General features: G+C 40.9%; 1 protein-coding gene across 1 annotated transcript; it reads left to right on the plus strand.

Moving 5' to 3' along the window:
- The first annotated feature begins 5320 nt into the window (after positions 1-5320).
- Positions 5321-22796, plus strand: AP1S3 (adaptor related protein complex 1 subunit sigma 3). Its single transcript, XM_072995973.2, has 5 exons — positions 5321-5442; positions 15457-15635; positions 16710-16818; positions 19143-19280; positions 21878-22796. Exons 1-5 carry the CDS (start codon positions 5440-5442, stop codon positions 21911-21913), a joined length of 465 nt encoding a protein of 154 aa, XP_072852074.1. The 5' UTR covers positions 5321-5439; the 3' UTR covers positions 21914-22796.
- The last annotated feature ends 844 nt before the right edge of the window (positions 22797-23640 follow it).

Below are 23640 nucleotides of genomic sequence, written 5' to 3' on the forward strand. Positions count from 1 at the left end.
TCATCTAAAACTAGTTCTTCAGGCACTTCTCTGAAATTGGTTGCTTTATTCAAGTATCGTCAGCATAGGGGAAGTCACACCCTAATCACAGTGGAAGCACTTGAAAAGTAAGCTCAAGAAAGAAAGAACAGAATGACAGGTCCAGCAGCCTGACAAAAACAAAGGAGGGGGAGGAGAGGATTTTGGTAGATGTGTTTTCTCATTCCTGTACAACTTGCTCAGCTAGCCAAATTGCTCTTTTTCTACACAACTGTACCACTGCTCTGACATCTAATCTTACAGGAGAAAAGAGAGACTTGAACACTTCAGTTACGTGGATCATGAATTCTACAATGCAAATCAAGCTAGAATGTCATATATATTTGATCTGAGCATGGGCTGCATTTTAGACCCATCACTGATTCATTTAAGAAAGCAGAAGCAGTGCAAACCAAGTTGAAAGGATGGCAACAATACAATAACAATTTTTAAAAAGTATTTAATCAAAATAATACTGTACTATGATTTGTTGTAATCATTTCAGTGAATAATCACTGTTAATAAAAGCTGAAAATCTACTTTGACAATTTAAAAAAATTAATCAAGACAAAAGAAAATGTAATGTAGTCCTCTTCCTATCTTCTTTGCCCAAAAAGTGAATATAAAATATATAACAATTACTTTTTGTATTCATACAGGTACTAGAGTTATAGTTTTGAAGTTATCTCACTATCAGATTGCATTATAGGAACGTAGTTCAGGGCATGAACACCTCCGCATAACAAAGATTCTCCTTAAACAACATCAATGCATATAATAAAATTTGCCGCCACAGGGGAAAACCATACTGCATGTCTCAGAATAGCATTATGTACAGTATATATATTCTTTTAAAAGTCCACTGCTGTCACTAATTTATTCTCCATAAGTTGGAAGCAACCTGATAGCACATGACAACATAAAAATCCCACAGGCAAATTATTTTTTCATTAAAAATACTGTCTCTATTTTCAAGGCAAGATTAATTCATATGTAAGTTGAGTCATGGCAACTCAACTTCTTTCTTATTAGGTTGAAACATTTCGCTTCTTCAGTCTGAGGAGAGTTGGTAGGAGTCCCTGATATACCCTCCGCATTGGTTTCTCTTCCCCCTGGTCTGAATAGGCTCGTTAGATGGACAAAGGATTGAGGATGAGTGAGTGAAAATCCCGCTTCTGCAGTTCTTCTCCACCCATTGTCATGGGTCATTGACAGTGGTCTTTCTGGTGTGTGTGATCCTGATCTTTCTGGGGATGGATTACTTAGTGATGTGCATTCCGATTTGAAATGTTCAGTTCACCAAATAATGCCACAGTCAGAGACTGTAGTACTGAATGTCCATAATAACAATTCCTAATATTTGGAGTCCCATTTACTCCTATAGATTACAAAGCGAAAAGCTAGGTTGCTAGAGGAAGAAGTGAAAGTGAAACCTATTTCTCAGGTATCTTGGAATGATTTCTTGAGAAATGTAGCTTAAGGACATTCTAGTACCAAGTGTAGTTAGAGCAGACAACTCATTGTCTCCTGATTGGGAGTCATGGGTTTCCTAAGGTAGGGAGGCTGGGGCAAGAGCAAAACTTCTAAATCATGTCTGCACCAATGATCTCTAAAACAAGTCACAGATACCAGAAGCTATTTTTTTCTCACATTGGTCATTTCCAATTGAAAAATAAGCATAGCTGCTTATAAATTCACTGTGTTTTTGCTGTTAGGATATGCTCTGGGAGAAGCCTGCACTGCAGTAGTTTTCTTTATCTTTTTCTGAACCATCAATTTACATTTACCTTCTCTACATCTCATTGTGTCTTGTTTACTTAATATAGTACAGAATAAGATTTAGGATTAGTAAATTCATAGATTAATACATTATAAATCAAAGGGATATATATTAGTTTTAGTTAGAGTGGATGATTAAAATCAAATTGATTTAAATCACAATTTAAATAGAACACTTTGGCAACTTCAATGTAAAAAAAATTAAATTTAAACTGTAATTTAAATCAATTTCATTTTAAAAAAATCATGGATTTTTATCCACCCTGGATTGAGCCCTTTAGGCAGGGAAATAAGATTTTGTTGTATACAGACAGATAATTGATTTCATTTCTGTATGTGATTTTCATATGAAGGGCTTGTGTTCTGCTGTAGCAGAATCAGATGCTGTTCTTTGGGTAGAGTCTACAGGCAGTATAAAACATGGCTGTAGTAGAAGTAGGCACTTAAGGAAGGCTGCAGGAAGGCTGCCTGCATCCATTGCAGTAGCTTCTACTGAGAGGGGAAAATACAACTACAGTACTACTATGACACAGACACACAGACACACACACAGACACACACACACACACACACAAAATATCTGTCACACAGCTGCCTTGTTGAACGCTGACACTATGAAACAGTAGCAGGCAGCCTCACAGGGTTTCTGTGTCTCTGCCAAGGAGGTGGCAGAAAAGTCTTTGGTACAGGGAGGCACAGATATTTGTGAACCTCAGACATGTCCCAATGACGTCTCTGTGCAATCCAGCCAGGTTGAGGGGCCAAAGGAGATGGTTAAGAAGACACTTTTCTCCCAAAGACCTGGTGTGCCAGAAAGGGACAAGTTCAAATTTCCAGGGCCCAATGAACTGCCTCTAATAGTACTGGAGAAACTGGCTGAAGAACTCTGAGAACCAATGTCTTATTTTGCTGGATAAAGTGCTAAATCAGTCATTCTTAACCTTTTTTTTTTTGCCATGCCATAAACACAGCATTAAAGAAATACTGGCTGAATCAGGATTGTATAAGTTGCATAACAAACCTTATAAGGCAGCTTATGAAGAATTGTTTCTAGTCTGTGGCCCTCTTCAAATGGGTCAGGGGCCCCTATGGGGCCATATGACCTTTGTTGAGAATGGCTGTGCGGGATGATTGGGAGAGGGCTAATGTCCCTCTCAGAAAAAGGCAAAAAGGAGGAACCTAGGAACTACATACCAGTCAGCCTGACATCAATCCCAGGGAAAATTCTGGAGCAAATTATAAAGTGGACACTGCAATCACCTTGAAAACAATGCCATAATAATCAAAAGCAAACAGATTTTATCAAGAACAAATCCTGCCAGACTAATCTTACCTCATGTTTTGATTGGGTAACCTTTCTAGTAGACAGCAGGAATACTGTAGATGTAATGTATCTTAACTTCGGCAACACCTTTGACAAAGTGCCCCATGATGTTCTGATTGGCAAATTAACTAGGTGTGGGCTAGATAGAGCAAGTGTCAGGTGGATACATAGTTGGTTACATAATCGGACTCGGACAGTGCTTATCAATAGCTCCCTCTCCAATTGGGAGGAGGTAACCTCAAGTGGGGTACCACAAGGCTCAGTCCCAGACCTGGTGCTTTTTCAAAATTTTATTAATGACTTGGATAAAGTGCAGAGAATGCTTATCAAATCTGAAGAAGAAACAAAATTGGGTGGAATAGTTAATAACCTGGAAGACAGAAACATTCCAAAATATATTGATAGACTTGAGCATCGGGTTGAAAACAACAGAATGAAATTTAAAAGGAGCAAGTGCAATTTTTTACACCTAGGGAGAAAAAACAAACAAACACACAGATACAATATGAGGGATATTTGACTCAATAATACTGTGAGTCAGAAGGATCTTGGAACTGTAGATCACAAGCTGAATATGAGCCAACAATGCAATGTGGCTGCAAAAAATTGCTGTTTTAGACTATATTAACAAAAATATAATCTCCAAATCCTGTGAAGTATTAGCTCCCCTCTAGTCAGCACTGGTTAGGCCTCATGTTGACTATTGTGTCCCCTTCTGGACACTGTACTTCAAGGAGGATGCTGACAAACTAAAACAGATTCAGAGAAAGGCAAACAAGGATGATGAGGGGATTGAAAACCAACTTTTATGAGGAAAGACTGAAAGAACTGGGCATGTTTAGCCTTGAGAAAAGATACAGGAGATATGATAGCACTCCTCAGATACTTGAAAGATTGTCATACAGAGGAGTGGCAAGATCTGTTCTCAACCATCTTAGAGTGCAGGACACATAGTAATGGACTCAAGTCACAATAAGCCAGATTTTGGCTGAATATCAGGAAAAACTTCCTCTTAAAGCAGTATGACAGTGGGGCCAATTACCTTGGGAGGTGGTGAGTGCTCCAAGGCTGGAAGCATTGAAAAGAAAATGAGACATTCATCTGCCAGATATACTTTAATTTGTATTTCTGCATTAAGCAGGTGGTTGGACTTGATGGCCATTATTCTATATAATAATTTGCATTTCCTAGGTCTTCCAGGTTGCTGTAGCCAAAAGCGATCACTATGACCTTGAAAACATCTGCTGATCTAATTAAAAAGGCAAAATGTCATATAAAAATGGACAAATGTTGAACCTTCCATCTAATATTCCTCCAACAAATATTTCACCTCCCGACTTAATATGGTATCATGTGAAGCAGATGTTGCTGATTTAACTGTCTGGTTTAAAATGACCCAAACACAGTTCAGATTTATTTTTTTAAAAGCATTTAGGGTTTTCTGTGGAGCAAGCATTCTAGATATAGGAGACCACCACAGGGAAATCTTGGATGTTTGCCAGAAGACAAGAGAAAAGGAAGTTTCGATGTTGCTCTTTATGTCTGGACAGGTTATACGGACCCCTTTGAGGGAGGTTGTCTGTTGAGCGTATCCTGCCCAAAGGGCCTCCAATTCTGGGAGCCAGAACTGGAAATACCGGCAAGCTCAGTGTTGTCCCAGCTTCATGTGTGAGACAGTCCTGGGGATGTGGAGCGGCATTCACCTGCCTTCTTCGTACCTGTTGCTTCAATCTTTTCACCTTTTGAATTTTTCACCCTTTCCCTTCAGCTAAATTTGAAGGGAAGGTCTTCCGGGCTGAGACCGGCCTTTCTCTCGTTTTGGTGCAACCCTGGAGAGCAAACGTGGCAGCATCTCCCCGAAGCAGGCGAGCCACTGGGAAAATCTGTGCAGGTAGAGGCCATCTCCAGGTTACCTTCGCCAGTCCCAAATTAGAGACAAGGCGGGGGGGGGGAGGGAGGGGAAATAAAAGAGAGATCTGTTTCTTTTCTGGGCCACTGCAAAGCACCCTTCTCCTCCCCCTCCCGCACCCCCTTGGCACCACCCATCCTGCCTCCAAAGGCCGAGGGCTGGTGCCTCAGGGAGGGCGGACAGGAAGGCAGGCAGCCAGGCAGGCAGCCGGGGGGGGGGCGGCGGGGAGGGAGGGAGGGAGGCGAGGGAGGTGGAGTCATAAAACTTTCAGTTTAGGGCATGATGGGAAAGGCAGGCGAGCGGCAGCGAGTTCACCTGTGGCAGCGGCGGGGGGGAGGGGGGAGACCCGCACAGGGCAGAAAGGGGGGGAGACGTGCCTCCCCGGGGAAGCTGGCCTGGGCTGGTAGCCATGGTGAGTCCCGTCGGGGCGCGGGCCATTGGGGAAGGGGGCGACAAGCTCGCTTGAGGGGGGGCACCGCTTCAGAGCTCGGCCGGGGAGGGGGGGACGAGGAGGAGGAAGTACCTGCCGCCGCCAGGTGCAGCCGCCGTCGCCGCCAGGTACCGCCAAGGCGAGGCGTGCTTTTGCCCTTGAGCGCCGCGCGGACCTCTTGGATGTGCCCAGAAATTGCACGCCTGGCGGACTTTCTGAGCCGAAGGAGGGAGGGAAGGTGAGATGGGGGAGCGCTCCCCCCCCTTGATCGGGCCATGAGAGAGAGAGAGAGTGAAACTTCGCTTCCTTCTTACCTGTTTCTCCAAGATCTCTCTCTCTCTCTCTCGGATGCGCTGCCAAGCAGGGGAGAAAGAGGGACGGAGCAGATCATACGGGACGCGCTGGGATCGCCTCCAGTTTCTCTCTGGAAACTGATCCATCATCCACTCCTCTTTCGGGGAAACAGCCCAGAGACGGTTCTTCCTGGGCATAACTTCATTAGGGGCAGGCCGTGTGCACTAAGGCTATGAAACAGGAGCGGTTTGAAAACCCGAAAAGAAAATCCGATTTCAACTTCCTTCGAAAACACAAAACAAAGCAAACAAACAAAAGAAACGGAGAGTGTTTAGAAGGGAGGCGTGGGGCCAAAGGGATCGGTGAGGAGTCTTCCGGCTGTCTCTGTGCTTTCAACAGCTGCGAGACAGGCAGTTGTTCAACAGGAGCAGCTGCCGCGCCCCCACGCGAAGATGTTTGAGGTTTAAATTTTTATGCCATAAACGTTGGCAAGTTTTTCAGGTGTGAAAGGGAAAGCGATAGGAGAAGTTACTTTTTGTGCCTTGGACTGCAACTTTCACTGGCCCTGCTAGCTGGTACTGTATATTTAGGCAGTTGTAATCTAAAAACATTACTTTTCTCATCTTTGGCAAGGACTTTTGTTAGGAATATTTTTCCTACCAAGGTATCTACTCTTCTTCAGCTGATACTTTGAGGTCTTCTTTATCCCCTCCTCTCCTTCCCAGTTGTGCATTTAGGACACAAAAAGCTGCTCTAATGAAAGGCAGTAATTTTGCAGCAATAGAACTTTATTAGTTTGGGTTGAAATTCAATGGATAGGTTTTGCTTCTCTGTCAGGATTCAGGCAATTCTCTACCCAACCCAGTGCTCTCTGCTGTACTACAACCCCCATTATTCGCCCAACAGCATGCTGTTTGGGATGATGAGCGCTGTCTTTCTATATAGCGGGAAGGCACCAGACTAATCGACACAGGTAAGGGCAGAATCTTGTTCTAGGTAAAACTGGTTCATGAGATTTTTCCCACCTGTAGTTGTATGTGTACATATGTTTACCAGATAATTTGGACCTCCTCTGTGATTCTTTTTATTCAGTAATATTAAGATGCATTTAGTCTGTAAGCAGTTGGGGTCAGGAAGGGAGTAGTACTACCAGTGTAGAAATATTCAAAGACAGGCAAATTAGAAAAGCCCGTATGTTGAACAATGGAGGTGGCCAAGTTATTCAGGGTGTTGGACAACATTCCTGACCGGGGAACGTACGTTTTGCTCATATCTGGCTCTGTCTGGTTTAACTCATGATCGATGTCCTATTCGTCTGTCCACCCAATTGCTCTGTGTGGTTCTTTCCATTTGTAAACTCAAGGGCAGGAAATGGCACAGGGTGGATTTTGACCCTTGATTTGTATGTTTGCTGTTGTAAAAGTTTTCACTTGTGCCTCTCTCTTTTCTGTCTCTTCCTGTCTCTGTATTGACTTTGCCTTTTGAATAGACCAAGCAATCCACACAATGAGTGGTGCTCCTGAATACTTTTGTTTGACACACAGTATCAGTTGGAAAGGGTGGGTAGATCCCTCATGTTTGCTTTTCTAAAGTAGCAGTCTGGTGACACTTGCCAGGAGCTTTGCTTTTATACCTTCTGTGAGAGTCTGTGCCTCTTTTGTAAGTACAAAGTGGAAGGAGCAGCGGTGTGCTGCTTTCTCTGGTGGCAGCGTCACTGCTGACCGGACCCATGAATTGGGAAGAGGGAAGTAAGGGAAATGGGAGAAGCCGGAATATTCTGGTGGAACACTTGCATTGTTCTGATGTCCTCGCTTTAACTGGTCAGCTCTGTTCTCTTCGATTCTTTAAAGAGTGTCGTACACACAAATAAAGCCAACACGAAACAAGACAAATGGGTGATAATCTGAAACATAAGAAGTTGTTTTCCAGGTCCAATCTTTGACACCTGGGTTTTAAAAAGAGGTGTCCAGATGATGGGACAAAACTCACCCTCAGACCCCAGAGAGCCACTTTGCCAGTCAGAATAGACCGGATTGCTAGATGAACATTTACCGCAACTTGGAAAAGACTACAATTCCTTAATAAATTTATTTATTTATTTGATTTTTTAAAAATTCTGCCTTTCTCTTTAAAAAGACTCAAGGTGGCTTAAAGTATTAAAAGACAGTGTTTCAAGATTTTAAGAGTTAAAATCTTATGCAAATTCTAAAAGAAGAAACAAAACAAATTCTATACTAAAAAACAAAAGTAGCACCAAAACACATTCAAAACAGTAAGGTACAACAGTCCATTTTAAAACCTCACTCAGGCAGCCAGGCACTCAGGGAAAGCCTAACTGAAGAGAAAGGTCTTTGCCTGCTTGTGGAAGGATGTTAGAGATGGGGCCAGTCTGGCCTCCTGTGAGAGGCAGTTCCACTGCTTCCACTCTGGGAGCAGTGACAGAGAAGGCCTTCTCCTGTGTCCCCACCAAACGCACCTGTGAAGGAGGTGGGACCAAGACCTATCCTAATAATCTTAGTACCCAGGCAGGATAAAGAAGACATGACCTTTGAGTTACTGTAGCTTGGACCCAAGTTGTTTAGGGCTTTGTAGATTAAAACCAGTGCTTCAAATTGTGCCCGGAAATGGACGAGCAGCCAGTGGAGCTGGTCATGCTGGGTGGGAGATTCTGGGAACTGTCGTCCGAAACGATAATTTTGGGACATAGAAAGCTGCCTTACAATGAGTAAGATCCTTAGTATATCTAGCCCAGCATTGCCAATCCCAACCTGACAATACCCAGTAAGATATTCTGCTACCTGTGCCCGGAGATGCTGAAGATTATACCTTGGTCCTTGTGTTCGCAAAGTATGTGTTCTACCACTGTGTTAAAGCTCCTTCCACTGAGTTTTACCTAGTGTAAAGTGGTTTCTTACATTTCAAATGCATCTCCTGTCCAAGTGCCATGTCGGCTTTATTTGTGGGCGCATCACTCTTGAATATACAAGAATATACAATATACAAGCCGCCTAGAGTGGTCCTGACCCGACCAGATAGGCGGGATATAAAATAAATAAATATAAACAAAGTCAACTGGCTGAAGCTGGGACATTCCTTCTGGCCTTAGGTGGAGTGAGACAGAAGCTGCTGAAGGTGGGGAACTGTAGCAGTATATTACGGGGTATATGTGTGCCCATATGTGTGAGCTGGTTCTGTGTGTCTTTTTAAGCTGACATGTTTCCTCAGATGCAATGGAAGGCACACTTCTGTCCAGTGCTGATGTAAGAGGCACCTGCCAGTCTGGTCAGCTGCTGTAGTCAGAAGGAGATTACATGCCATCTTGTCCTTTGGCTCCAGCAGTGAAACATCTTGGAGCCAGCTATGCCGTTTTCATATCATTAGAGATATGCCATAATACTGGGAGGGGCCCAAGCAGCCCCAAGTGGAAGCCTCCCACTTCCTTATCATTGCAGAAGATTTGGGATGTCATGAAAGGACAGTGAACAGATATTTACTTTGTAATTGTAGACTTACAGTCAGGAAAAAGAAGAGTTGCTTCTGGATGTTTTCTGCCTCATGGGGCAAAACAACCTGACTGTGTCTGATTTGGGAGGGGACATTCGCTTCTCTGACCCAGGCAAGTCCTATTGCAAATGGGATTTTCTGGACAAAATGTCTTGAGCTGGCTTTGTTTATGGTGGTGTTCCAACTTTCTATCCTTAGATGCTCCAAAAAATTCGTCATGACTGAAAGACTGTGATAAGTTAGAAGCTGAATTTGAGGGATAGCTCAGTGGCTTAGGTCTCTGGATGGGAGTTCTATTCCCCACTGTGCCTTCTTGGCAGGGGCTGGATTGAATGTTTCATAGGGTCCCTGCCAGTTCTGCAGCTCTAAGATTATCAGAAGAGTTATAGCAAAACACCTTTTTCAAGCATTAACTAGGTAGAAAGCTCACATGTAGAGGGTAGCATTCTATCTAATTCCTGGTGTTTTTTTTCACCCTTATGCATATGAAGATGATGAGTATGAAGAGGGACTGCCTCAGGTATCCACAGGGGCTCTTCATGTTAGTTGACACCTTATTTTCCAGGGTTTTGGCCTACGTGAAGAGGGATCTCCCTCTTCATACTTGGCACTCTCTGCAAGTAGGAGTGTGACAGATGTAATGCCAAAAGTGGTCAGGGCTAGGACATTGTCCTTTGCACACAAATAGTCTATACAGTTTATAATGCCTGAACATGGCTGGAAGTACTGAACGCCTCATGTTTTCTGAGAGCTCCCTCCAGATCACACTGCCATGCTCTTCGGTGGATTCTAGACACAGTTCAAAAAGTAACTTTAGCAAGCTCACAAAATGTATCCTAGCATTTTTGACATGCGTTAGAGAACTTGAGAAGGGGCATTTATTAAAAACAAGGTTTTTCCCCCCATTGGAATAGTATCCATTTCCCTCTGAGGAACAACTATTTCCCACAAGTAATTGATACTTGTAGATTCCCAGTGTGGTGTAGTGGACAGAGTGATGGATATGTACTCTGGAGGACAGGGTTCGAATCCTCACTTGGCCATGGAAACTCACTTGGGGAGTGGAACTGGTGAAACGATGCCTTAAATATCTCACTCACCTTGTAAATCCTGTCAGGGTCACTATAAGTCGGTTCTGACTTGACAGCTTGTAACAACAACAGCAATTGATACCTAAGCTCTTATTTGAACCCAAACCTATTTCTAACACATATGCTTCTTAGTTATGCAAGTTTACCATGTGTTCATATCGGGCCAGATATTGTACACAAATCCTGCAAACAAGGTTTTAAAGAATTATGAAGTCAAAGGCTATGCTGCCTGAGAGGTTATGAGGGCTGTAGTCCGATTTGTAACTGTTCCAAACGTTCTGGTCTTGATGTAAGAGAAGAGCTGCTGGACAACGTGCCAATTAGGCTGGCCTCTGATTCATAACATTATAGTTAGGTAGCCTAAGAAATTACAGTATTCACTTTTTACATATCACAAGCCTGCCTTTTGATTATTAAAATAAATGTAGACTGACAAGAAAGATGAGGTCCTTAGCTCTAGGGCACATGCAATCTCTGTAGGAAAGATAACAGGAGAGCGACATATTATAGTGCGTATATGAGAGAGTGTGAGAACAATAGAACCGACTGAATGATAAACAGGACATTTTGCTGCAAGCTAGCAGTAGGACAACATTAATAGCCATCTCTGAATGTAATCTCAGTTATCTGATCCCATTCCTCATTTATGAGAAACAACTCATTATCTCAATTCACCATGTCCATTGTGTTCATGTGCAAACCTTGTGGAAAATCAATTTATAATATGTCAAGACATATGGCCAACTGGCTATCTTTCCCTTGCCAAGTATCTGTGTTCCTGTCCCCTTGTTCTGCTTATCAGCCTATGATCCCTCCTGCCCTTGAGCAGGAGGGATCTGCTTTTTGTCTGCTTTTGTTACCAGCTGGGAATAGATCTTCCCTTTACTTGTTTAACTAACTATGTGTAAATGTTGTATTATTAAGTCTTTGCTCATGGCCAATGACCAGGTTACACTGGCTCAAACAATGAAAAAAAGAGGAGAAAACAGACAGGAGCGCAATTTGTAATACAGGTTATGACTTGGATTCAAGTGTTGGAGACTAATCTAGTGGAATCGAATTTCTGTTCCTTTTTCCTGCAACAGTTCTTTTTAGAGGTGAAAAAGTTATTTTTTTGAGCTGCAGCTCACAGAATATCTGAATGCTTCCTTCCATCTGAGTTCTGACTCTGCCCTAGAATACAGCGTCTCTGCAGGTAGCAAGTAACCTGCTCTGGGTGAGGAGGTGACAGTTAGATAGTTTGCCTAGGTGTGTTTTAACTATCTTTTCTTTTCTAGATCTAGATGCAGATTGGTAATCTTAGTTATCTTCTTCCTTTTTTCTGTGCCATTTTATTGAGAGAGGAAGATTTTCAGACATGGCAGCCAATTCTATGGACTTTTGTAATTAAGTTTACAGATCTTTTTCTCTTCCATTATTCATAAAAAGCTTTCCTAGAATATTATAGGCAGTAAAAGCATAGCACCAGTTTCCAGAATGATTTCTTCTCTTGAGTAGTCACACTATTGACATAGACCACTAAATTCTGTCAGTAAGACCAAATAAGGCTAAATATCCAGTTCTCAAACCAAACTCTTTTCCTGCTTTCTTTATGCCCCTTTCTTTGACAACTGTCTGTCTGTTTATCTCTCTCTACATGTATGTCCTTAAACTCTTCCAGTTTCTTATTAGTTCTTGCTTTTCTTAAAATATTTTCTTTAAATATTTTTCATGTAACCACTGCTTTGGCCTCTAGTTTTCAACCAGATTGATTCTGAGTGTCATACCTCTTAGTATCCTATTTATCTAGCACAGGAGGTCCCAGAGGGTGGGAGGCTGCCCCCCAAATCCTTTGAAGTTGCCCAATGCTCCCCTGCAAGGGGTTCATCATGGCAGATATGGTTGAATATGGGACTGGAGAAGTTGGATACTAACTTGCAATGGTTGTTTATTAATAGTGGTGAAGAAATAATAATTGCAAATTTTAATTTTCAAATGATGGGATAGGATCAATAGTTTTAACAATAAGAAAACTCTTTGCCATTCTTATAGCCATAGTAGTATTGCTCTAACATTGCAGGTATCCAATGGCAACTCTACTATATTGCAGGGGGAGGCATGTATAGTCCCCTGCATGAAAACAGAACCAGACCCCCTTCATTCCTCTTCAGAACCATAAGTCTCATATAGGTGGACATACCTCTTACTGAGGTACAAGAGCCAAATTAACATCAAGGATTGTTTCTTAATTAATTTGCTTGTTATCTCCCTTTTAATTATGTTACATGGCTGGGAGATTGCTCAGCAGCGCACAGACTGTTCTCTTGCTTGCAGCTTTTGAACTTTCCTCTTGGACCATGTATTGATTGCTCCAGGCTGGAGAATATTATCAACAGGGCCAGGTGTCAGTGAAACTGGAAAGTGCTTCTTGTTTTAGGCTCTGAAAGCACAATTAAATATTTTTTTTACCCAGCCTTCACCAGTACTGCTACTATAAATCTTTTAATCAGATTAGATGTTAAGTGCAAAATTCTAATGATATGTATAAAATGGGCTGGGGTTAAATTCAAGTGAGGCTTCCTTTGTTTTTTGTTAGTAGAGGATAATACAAATGGTGACTTGGAGCAGTGACTGAAGCTTGGGAAATCTACTTGTTTGAACTATAGCTTCCAGAAATCCCCAGTGAGCTACTGTCCACTCTATGGGAACTGCAGTTTAAAAAAGAGAGAGTAAATTTTCATTCTAGAATGAGGAATGGAAACATTTGGGGATGTGAGTCCCATCATGGACCTGTTACATTTCTCACTTGTTCATCCCTTATGTGGAGTGCAGATTTCCTGGAGCAGGGAACTTGGAATGTCATATGACTACAACAGTTACTACACTGATTTGCAGCCTGTGTTACATTTGAAATAATAGTCAGAGCTCACACAGGGGCTGTAGGTTGATTTGGGAGTTAACTTTTCATACTGCATGTGATGTGATTTGCTTTTCTTTCCTCCTTCCTCTGATCCCACCTCTGCCAATCCTTCCTTCCTATGGTCCTGTCTCTGCCAATCTGAATGGGAACTGACAGGAAATAAATATGTGAAATAATAATGATGGTGACCCAGAGATAAAGTGATAGGGTAATCTAGCACTAATCTCATATATGTAAGAATTTAAAAAAAAGAATTTGGAGGACAATCAAAGAGAGGAAAGAGTGTGGGTTATGTTTCCCCAGTTGTGAACAGCACATCACAACTGCGTATGTCACTACAGACACAGACACCCCAATGTTACAAGAATTTATCACAACTAAGTGGGTAAAAGCTCATTTGAATAGTTCCGGCTTGAAAAAGTGGAACCCCACCCCATAGCAGAGGAAAAAAAACGCTGCTTTGGGAGTAAAAAGGGCTGAATTGATTTGAATCAACCTTTACGTCATGCGAACAATAAAACATTCTTTGAATTGTTTTATATGCAGAGCAAATTGTGATATTTAACCATAATTAATTTGTAATTTCTGATTCTGGGCCATTCTGAACTTCAGATTTGCAAATGTGCAATGGGACTGGCAAGGCAACCTGGTGGAATTACATGATGGACATTCTGTCTCTCCCGTTTCACCTATCTAAAGAATAGGAGGAGACTTGAGAGAAGATTTAACTGCTTTGTATTTCTCCACATTCTGTGGGAGACCACAGCTGCAATACAAGGATATCTGCAAGTGGGATCTGAAGGCCTTAGGAATGGACAACAGATGGGAAACCTTGACATCTGAGCGTTCAGCCTGGAGGCAGGTGGTGCATCATGGCCTCTCCCAATTTGAAGAGGCACTTGTCCAGCAGGCCGAGGCAAAGAGGCAGTCCCGAAGGCAGCAAAATGAGGGAGCTGGACAGGGGACAGACTGTATTTGTCTTCATTGTGGAAGGAGATTGTCACTCTCGAATTGGCCTTCTCAGCCGCACTAGGCGCTGTTCCAAGTTCTCTATTCAGAGCACATTACCATAGTCTCTCGAGATTGAAGGGTGCCTAATCTAATCTAATCTAATCTAATCTAATCTAATCTAATCTAATCTAATCTAATCTAATCTAATCTAATCTAATCTAATCTAATCTAATCTAACATTCCCCTAATTGGGGAGGGGAGGGCTCCAGATATTATTGGACTACAGCTCCCATCAGTCCTACTCAGCTCAGCCAACGATGAAGGGGGAAGAGTGCTGCAGTCCAACAACATCCAGGAGTCCATAGTTGCCTACCTCTTCCCTTAGCAGAACTGCAGGATAGGTCAGTGGTTTAGGTTTCTGACCACAGAGCCAGAGGCTGGGAGTTTGATTCTTCACTGCACGTCCTTGACAGGGGCTGGACTGAATGATCCATAGGGTCCCTTCCAGCTCAGCAGTTCTAAGATTATTTATTCCTATCTGTATGTGCCTATTTTCTATCACTGTTTTGAAAAGCTAAAATGACAAATCTTGATTCTTCTAGTGGGACTTAGAAGTGTATAATTTAGGATGGATTTCCCCCTTTGTCTTATTTTATAGCATGAGCAGCAAGCTAAAAACCTTCCAGATAGTTTGAATTTCCTTCAGCTTCAAGTCAAGCCAATGGCAATGGATTATTAGAGTTTTAATAAAAAATAATAACAAAAACAACAATATTAGGAATAACATACCGGTACATACTGCACTGATATTTAACAGATACATAGGTTTGGGGTTAAAACTTGTATCTGTTATATAATGCCAGTCAATGTTTCTATAACGTTGACTCTGCCTAGCGTTTCTGAATAATAATAATAATAATAATAATAATCGGTATACTTACTGTATAGATGAACTACTGGATAGCTGAATGGTTTAGACATCTGGCTGCAGAACCAGAGGCTGGAAATTCGATTCCCCACTGTACCTCCTTGACAGGGGCTGAACTCAATGATCCATAGGGTCTCTTCTAACTCTGCAGTTGTAAGATGATGATTATAAGATGATGATGATCATCGTTTCAAGTTTGTATATTGTAACTTAAAAAAATTAAAGTATTTCACCAAAAAAGAAAAGGGCAGACTTTATCCGAAATGCAGTGTTTAAGAAAGTTGGCTGTCTTTCTTTCCGTATTACTGAATTATTTCGTTCCACTCTAGATACATTTCATATTGCTCTTCAGCCGACAAGGGAAATTAAGACTTCAGAAATGGTTTATTACATTGCCTGAAAAAGAGAGGAAGAAGATCACCCGAGAAATTGTGCAGATTATTTTGGCTCGGAATCAAAAAATGAGCAGTTTTGTTGACTGGAAAGACCTCAAGCTTGTTTACAAAAGGTGTGAGTAGTTTTTATAAGTTAGCTTTTTATATAAATCCTGTAACATCCCATTAGGTTTTAGAGGAGAATGAACAACATAGAGTAAACTTTTTCCCTTCAAACATCCTGTCATTAGTAGAAGAATAGCTTGATTATAAATCAAGGCTAGCTTGTCTGCTTTGCTTGGATGAACTGGCAAACAAGATGAATGCCCATTTCATTAAAAAATACTTGCATTACTTCCCAGTGAAAGGAAAAGGCAGCTGTGGTTACAGAAGTCTATTGAAGGAGCCCTGTAATAAAAAATGAAGGTACTGTACCTAGTCTGGTGTGGTGGATAAAATGGCAGAGAGGACTCAGGAGACTTAGGCTTTAGTTCCCACTCAGTTGTGGAAGCTTGCTGGAGCAGGGGGTGTCGGTGGTAAAAGCACTCCTTAAATATTTCACCTACCTTGAAAACCCTATTAGTGTTGCAGTCAGATGTGACTTGTCAACACATAATACACAATAGAAATGGAACACGGAGAACACCTCTCAAGGGAAAAATGACCTTTAAAACATGCCCGTTGAAATTAATTGCCTCACAGTGGTTTTATTTTTAACTGAAGGCCTAGATCAGAAGTTCAGAAAGTTAGGACTCCTGATGGATAGTCTTGGACTACAAGCCCCAGAAGCCCCCAACCACTGGCTGTTAGCTAGACTTTTCGGAGCTGTTGTCCAAGAACATCTGGGGTCTCGAATTTCAGAATTATTGGCCCAGACTCCACATGAAATATAGAACTGTGAGAAAGACTGATGTAGTAAGATATAAGCATTTGACTCTCATAATTGTCGTATCTGATTATTACCTAAAATCTACCTTTGTCTGGCTCTGCAGATCTGTGATTAAGACCATCCTTTCATTTTCATTAGCACTGAGAATGAAGTCAGGAGCTATGTAAGGAAATTCTAATTATAAATGCTGACCTTGCCTGTTTTTAAAACAAATAAACTGATGATGTAAAAACCTACTACAGAAAATGTTGCGCTTGGAAAACCAGTCACATATGAATATTATTCAGATGATGACATATTTTTCACTTTTGCAATTTAGGTACGCTAGTTTATACTTCTGCTGTGCAATAGAAGACCAGGATAATGAACTCTTGGCCCTTGAAGTTGTCCATCGTTACGTTGAGCTGTTGGACCGGTATTTTGGTAATGTAAGTGCTGTCAAATACCTTTTACTTTTTCCTAATCAGATACATGTTAAGTGTTCATTATTGCCTCTGCCCACAGGTATGAGTTGAGCTATGGTATGAGAGGTTCTCCTTGGGGTAGAAGGCTTTTGGGCATTAGGGGTTCATTGTACAAGTATGCATAATTAATTGCTTTACAAATATTGAGTTTCTGACCTGATAAGGCAGAAGTACTGTTTAGTGGGAGTCCCCTCCCTGTGTTTTTTTTCCCTGCAAACCAAGGAAACTGTTTTTGCTGGATTTTAACTTTCAAAAATGTGCTGTTTGTTTCTCAGAACTCCTTGGGAGGGTCTCAAGTACAGTATAAACTGAAACCATCTCATTACCTGTCACAGTCTGATGGGAATGTTTTCAGCTCCCCACTCCCCTGTCATTTCATTCCTTGAAACTGTAATCAGGTGCAAATTGCATGGCTCGAAGGACAGCCCATTTTTCTTCTTCTTGTCCTCCTGCCTTTATTTTACATACGATTTCAACTGATAAAGAGTTTGGAAGACCTCATAAGTTTGCAAAGTATTTTATGATTTCAGAATTGGTCTAATGACAGTAATACTGGATATTAAGATGTTTCTGTTAGCCAGCAGGACAAGCTACCCTTTTTTGGGGGGGGGGTGTTCAGCCTGTTCTAGATAGACCTGCATTTTACCTAAATTGAGGCAGCTTTGTTCAGTGCATAGGCCATATTTTTCTCCCCAGGAGCTGCAATTGGTCACAAATTCACACATTTCACCATATACCCCACTGTTGAAATTCGGTAGTATATTTTATTTCTAAATGTTAACAATACCTTGGATAAAAATAATTTGAATCAAACATATTGCTTGTTTTAAATACATTGTAACAGAGGCTGAACCTTTCCAGCAAATATTTTTCTTGCCATGAAGATTTCTTTTCCAGGTTGCACTTGTTTGCTTTAAATGGGGTCTTCTTGGTTTACTGCCACATTTCAGCAGCAAATAATTACAATGCATGTAAAGTAAACCAAATGTATGCCTTACATGCCCCCCCAGCTTCTGCACAAACTTGGTAGAATAATTTCCTGTCAAATTTCAGTGGCGTGTTTTTCAGATAGGGTGAAGTGGGGCTTCAGGAAATGCTGGGGGGGGGGGAATGCAGTCTGTGGGAGGTATGATCCCCACCCACAGTCCAAATCATTAGTTTTGAAGACTGGTCATGAAATGCAGCATTGACACTGGAGGCCCGAATCCTATCAGTGGTGCACAGTGCTTTAGAGCAGCCTTTTCTCTTTGATTACTGGCAGCAAAAAAGCTGATGCTATACTAAGCTACATCAATAGAAGTGTAGTGTCCAGATCGAAGAAAATGAGAGCAAGACTCTATACTGCTCTGGTCAGACCTCATTTGGAATATTGTGTCCATTTCTGGGTACCTCAGTTTAAGAATGGTATTAAGATCCTGGAATATGTCCAGAGTGATCAGGATGATAAAAGGTCTTGACAACAAGCCTATGAAGAATAGTTGAGAAAACTGGGCATTTTTATCATAGAGGAGACTGAGAAGTGACATGATCATCATCTTCAAATATCTGAGGGGCTGTCATATGGAAGATGGAGCAAGCTGACTACCAGAGGGTAGTACTTGAATTAATAGATCTAAATTACAAGAGAGGCTATTGTGACTAAACATTAGGGGAAAAATCCTGACAATAAGAACTGTTTGTCAGTGGAACAGATGGCTCCAGGAGGCGATGTATTCTACTTCGTTTCTAGAGGGTTTTTTTAGTATTTGATGTTGCCAAGTTTTGAATTTCTGGGAAAAAAATTCTTTTTGCTACACAGTAGAAGTACAGAGATGCACAGAGGACACCCCAGGACACAACCAGTCACACTATCAGGCATGTGTCCAAATACATCACTACTGAAAAGGATTTTACCAATAAGACTATGTCCCTTGTGCAACTGCAAATCAGCAATAGGACTCTGGCCAAAATGGCATAACAAGTACACAGAATAATCAGACAGTGCAGTTTTATCAGGACAAATGTACAGAACTGTAAAAGTAATATGTGGGCAATCCTGTATGTGGCTATAGTGGAGAGTAAAACTCACTGTTTTCCCTTGTTAAGGAAGCAAGAATGCTCTTAGAATGTTTCTAAGCTTCAAAATATCCCCATCTCACAGTCTCACTACATTCACTTTTGTATTTTTCTTGTTCAATGCCCACCACAAGGGTGCACACACGCAGCAGGTTTTGGATGATTCTCTGCACACTGCTGCCTTCAGTGCTGTAGTTTTTCATCTGAATATTTTTATCTGTAATCCTTTCCAGGTATGTGAGCTGGATATCATCTTCAATTTTGAAAAGGCCTACTTTATTCTTGATGAATTTCTAATGGGAGGGGAAATTCAAGAAACATCCAAAAAAAGTGCAGTGAAAGCAATAGAAGATGCTGACATGTTACAAGAGGTAAGGCAGAGAAGTGGAAAGAAGGTATTAAAAACATATCTTGGAAGAAAAGCGGGGGGGGGAAGGTGCTAAAAACAGAAGTAAGAATGTGAAAGCCAAGTATTTCAAATGAAATGAAAAATAAATGAAAAACTCTCTCCCATATTATACCTTAATGGATTGATTCTTGGTTGTATGTGTTTTAAAATCATTTTTAAGTCACCCCATGACCCAGCACTGAAGCAGGATAGAATATATATATTAAAAGGTATATCTACCTTTTAAAACTACCATGTGGTAACTATCTTTGTGTATTTTAGCAAAAACAATGAATAGCAGTGTGTCACAGTGAAAACTAACAAGTTATATTTGAAGAAGTGTTACTACAGTGGTGTCTCGACTTACGAACGTCCTGACTTATGACTGATTCGAATTATGACCAGCTGCGGCCGCAAAATTTTCCTTCGACTTGCGACCAGAGCTTTGAATTACGACTGGAAAACAGGCAGGAAAAAAGGGGGGAATTCAAGCTGCTAAATATTGGTGGCGAAGAGGCTGCTTCTTTGTAGCTCTTTCGCCCCAGCAGTTAGAGAGTGTGCGTTCGGAGGAGGCTTCCGACTGCCTCGTAAGGTGCTGCCTTCTGCTTTTTTAAAACTGCCTGTTCCAGGTGTGTTTTGCAGCATGGGTTTGGGCTGAGGGGGTTATGTTTCTGTGCTGTGATGGGTCTTACAGTCTTTTTTGTTTTTGCAGGGATTCACGTTTCCGATGGGTCTTGCAGGGTTTTTTTTTTTTGCTTTCCCTCCTCCATTTCCAATGGGTCTTGCAGAGTTTGTTTGCTTTTTTAGGTCCCCCCCATTTCCGATGGGTCTTGCAGGGTTTGTTTGCTTTTTGATTCCCTGCCCCCCATTTCCGATGGGTGTTATAGGGTTTGTTTGCTTTTTGGGTTCCCCCCATTTTCGATGAGTCTTGCTTGATTTTTGGTTTTTTTCCCCTTTGGCCGGAATGGATTAATCACATTTCAATGCATTCCTATGGGAAATGGTGCTTCAACTTGCAACCATTTCGAGTTATGACCATCTTATGGAAGAGATTAAGTTCGTAAGTTGAGACACCACTGTACTACCCCACCACACCTCAGCACCGTATTGGCTAGAGGCTTCTAGAAGCTGTAAACTTAAAAAATTATGTAATTTATGGAAAAAGCAGTCCCCATATTTTAACCTGCCAGCACTACAGATTTTTCTTTCTCCTCAGCTCTACCATTTATAAAACAGAATATTCAGATAATGTTCTCTTTTTTCTACTTCCATTACAAACGAAGATGCCTCTTTTTTATTGTACCAGGGTTTGTTTGTCAGTAAAAACCTCTGTTTACTGCTAACTAAACTGAAAGCCAAAGCAAATTGAAAGGGTGACATCCTAGCATGTTGTACAACCCTTTCCTATTTTGTTTTTTTGTTAAATTCCTCTAGCTGTGCAGAAGGACAGGAATTCATAGAACAGAAAAGCTTCATGCACTCCAAAGTCCACCCCTTTCTCATTAACTGGCACTTACAGCCTCAACAATTCACCCTGAGACATAAGTAAAGAATAAAATTTAATTACTTATAATTACTTATAATTGAACAGATCAAACAGCAGATTTGACTGCTTTCAACAACAGACTTCAACAGAGGGGGGGAAAAGCTCTCAGCTAAGAGAAGGGGCTTTGAAATCAGAGATAGGGAAGGAACAATTGATTAGTGCTGGATAAACTGACAGTCACCCCAGCCCAGAAATCTCTCTCTTGGGCAAACCTACTAAACACAGCATGCAAGGTTGCAAAAATTCCAACAATTTTATGGGAAAAGTATTTTGTGCCCTGTATTTAATAGAAAATCAGTGTAACTTGAGCACAAAATCATAGTAAAATCAGTCATAAAGTAACTTCCATGCTTCTTTGAGTCTAAGAATTTTGCCTCAAATCTACTAGATTTTCTGTTATTTTTTTCATGGGTTATGGCATTACTTTAAGATTGGGGAAAATGACTGAGCATTTTAATGAAAGGATCTTAAATTTGGTACTGAAATATACTTTTGCCAAAATAGGGAACTGCTCTTAACTTCAGCCAAATATATATTTCTGCTAATTTGTTTTGTATCCTCTCATTACTTAAACTCTTGGAAATCTTAATCTTTGGGTTTTAAAAAATAATCTGTTAGCCTTTATTAATATTTAGGAACATATGAGAGATATGTGAACTATCTTTTATTCAGAATGTCACTCTACTGCCCATGTTCATGCTTATTCCCATCAGACCTCATGGTTTCTAAATTTTTTGTTTCATTTTTAACACCAAAGCAAATAATGAATATTATTTTGAGCAGTTAAGAGATAATGATGTTTAAGATCTCAGATACCCTACCAGGCTGGAAAACTAAACTGGTGAGATGGGGATTAGCCTTACAGCATTCATGCAAATTGTGTTGTTGAGTTCCAATTAGCTTTGCAAATTAGCTGCAACCCTCTGGATTTTCATCGTTTCAAAGCATCACTTGTTAGGGAACCAATTGCATTGTAGAGTTTCTGTATATTTTCTAATAACTGCATTAAATATCCCTATTGTTCTTTGTTGCAGACAATGGAAGAATATATGAGCAAGCCTGCCTTTTAACTAGAAGGCTCAAAAGATGCTGCATCCCAGATTAGATACAAAATTGGCCGTTTTATTGGTACTGGATGTTATTGAAAAAAATGGACCCCCTCCTCTACCTAGAAGCTCCAAAAGGGATTATATCTATGCAGTGCTCAAGATGAAGGCCAGCCACAGCACCATATATTTAACCAAATATATGTGTGCTACACTTTATATAATTTTTAATAGTTTATAGTAACCTTTCTTGGCTGTCCAGATTGAATGCTTATTTTTTTTTGTATGACAACTCTTAGCAATCACATTTTTTTAATTCTAAGGAACTTATATGAGAACACTTGAAGGGTATTTATATAACTCTGGGTCAGTATCTGGCCAATTAAGTGTAATTTTGTAAAAAAATATATATTTGAAAGTGATGATTTTTTTCTGGAGTAATTATAATAATAATAACTGTGCAAATCTTCGTGATATTGATAGTGTCTCTTTTTAAAGACCAACTGAACTGACTAGTGCTTGGCATGTGTATTTTGCCACACTTAATACTGTGTTCTCACACATTTAAGTAGAGTGATCATATTCTGATCCTGGAAAGGAAGAAGCTAATCTTCTCTGTTCATAAAATCACTCAGTGATAACAGGGTTCCTTAGGATGTCTGTGTAGATGTTTCGGGGAAATTTCAGTAAACCTCATTGGGCTTCTCAACGTAAGTGCACCTACCTCCTCCATTCCATTGTTGACACAACTTACTTGCTTGGCTCTCCTCTCCGGCCAATTCTATACCACATCACACAGCTCAGCCTGTGCATTTTGTTGCATTCTTGAGTTTTATGGATATTTTTAGGCTGCCATTTTTCTAGTGAGCTCTGGACAACATATCTTCCTCTCCCTTCCCCCAGTGTATCCTACAATAATGCTGTGAGATATGTTAGACTGAGAGAAGGCACTTACCTCAGGGACGCACAATGAGTTTCCTGTGCAAGTGAGATTTTGAACCCATGTCTCCTCATTCTTTTTCGAACATTTGAACCACCAAATCATCTCTACTGAGGAGATAATAGAAAAAGGAATGTTTTGTTATCAGAGACTGGTGACCTGCAGCATTCAGATGTTTCTGTTGAAAAACAGAAAACAAGGTGTTTTAAATATTTTTTTATTCTAATGGCAGATATATGCTGCCTTGGAAGTAAAATTGTAACTAATTACTCATTAAAACTGAATGTTATTGTTTAGTCGTTAAGTCATGTCTGACTCTTTGTGACCCCCATGGACCAGACCATGCCAGGCCCTTCCTGTCTTCCACTGCCTCCCAGAGTTTGGTCAAATTCCTGTTGGTAGCTTCAATGAAAATGTCCATCCATCTCATCCTCTTTTGTCCCCTTATCCTCTTGCCTTCACATTTTCCCAACATCAGGGTCTTTTCCAGGGAGTCTTCTCTTCTCATGAGATGGCCAAAGTATTGGAGCCTCAGCTTCAGGATCTGTCCTTCCAGTGAGCACTCAGGGTTGATTTCCTTCAGAATGGATAGGTTTGTTCTCCTTGCAGTCCAGGGGACTCTCAAGAGTTTCCTTCAGCACCACAATTTCTGCTTTTTAAGATGCTGTCTAGGTTTATCATCGCTTTCCTCCCAAGAAGCAGGTGTCTTTTAATTTCGTGGCTCCTCTCACCATCTGCAGTGATCATGGAGCCCAAGAAGGTAAAATCTGTCACTTCCTCCATATCTTCCCCTTCTATTTGGCAGGCGGTG

This window comes from Pogona vitticeps, chromosome 3 (genome assembly GCF_051106095.1).
Source record: "Pogona vitticeps strain Pit_001003342236 chromosome 3, PviZW2.1, whole genome shotgun sequence".
Lineage (NCBI taxonomy): Eukaryota > Metazoa > Chordata > Lepidosauria > Squamata > Agamidae > Pogona > Pogona vitticeps.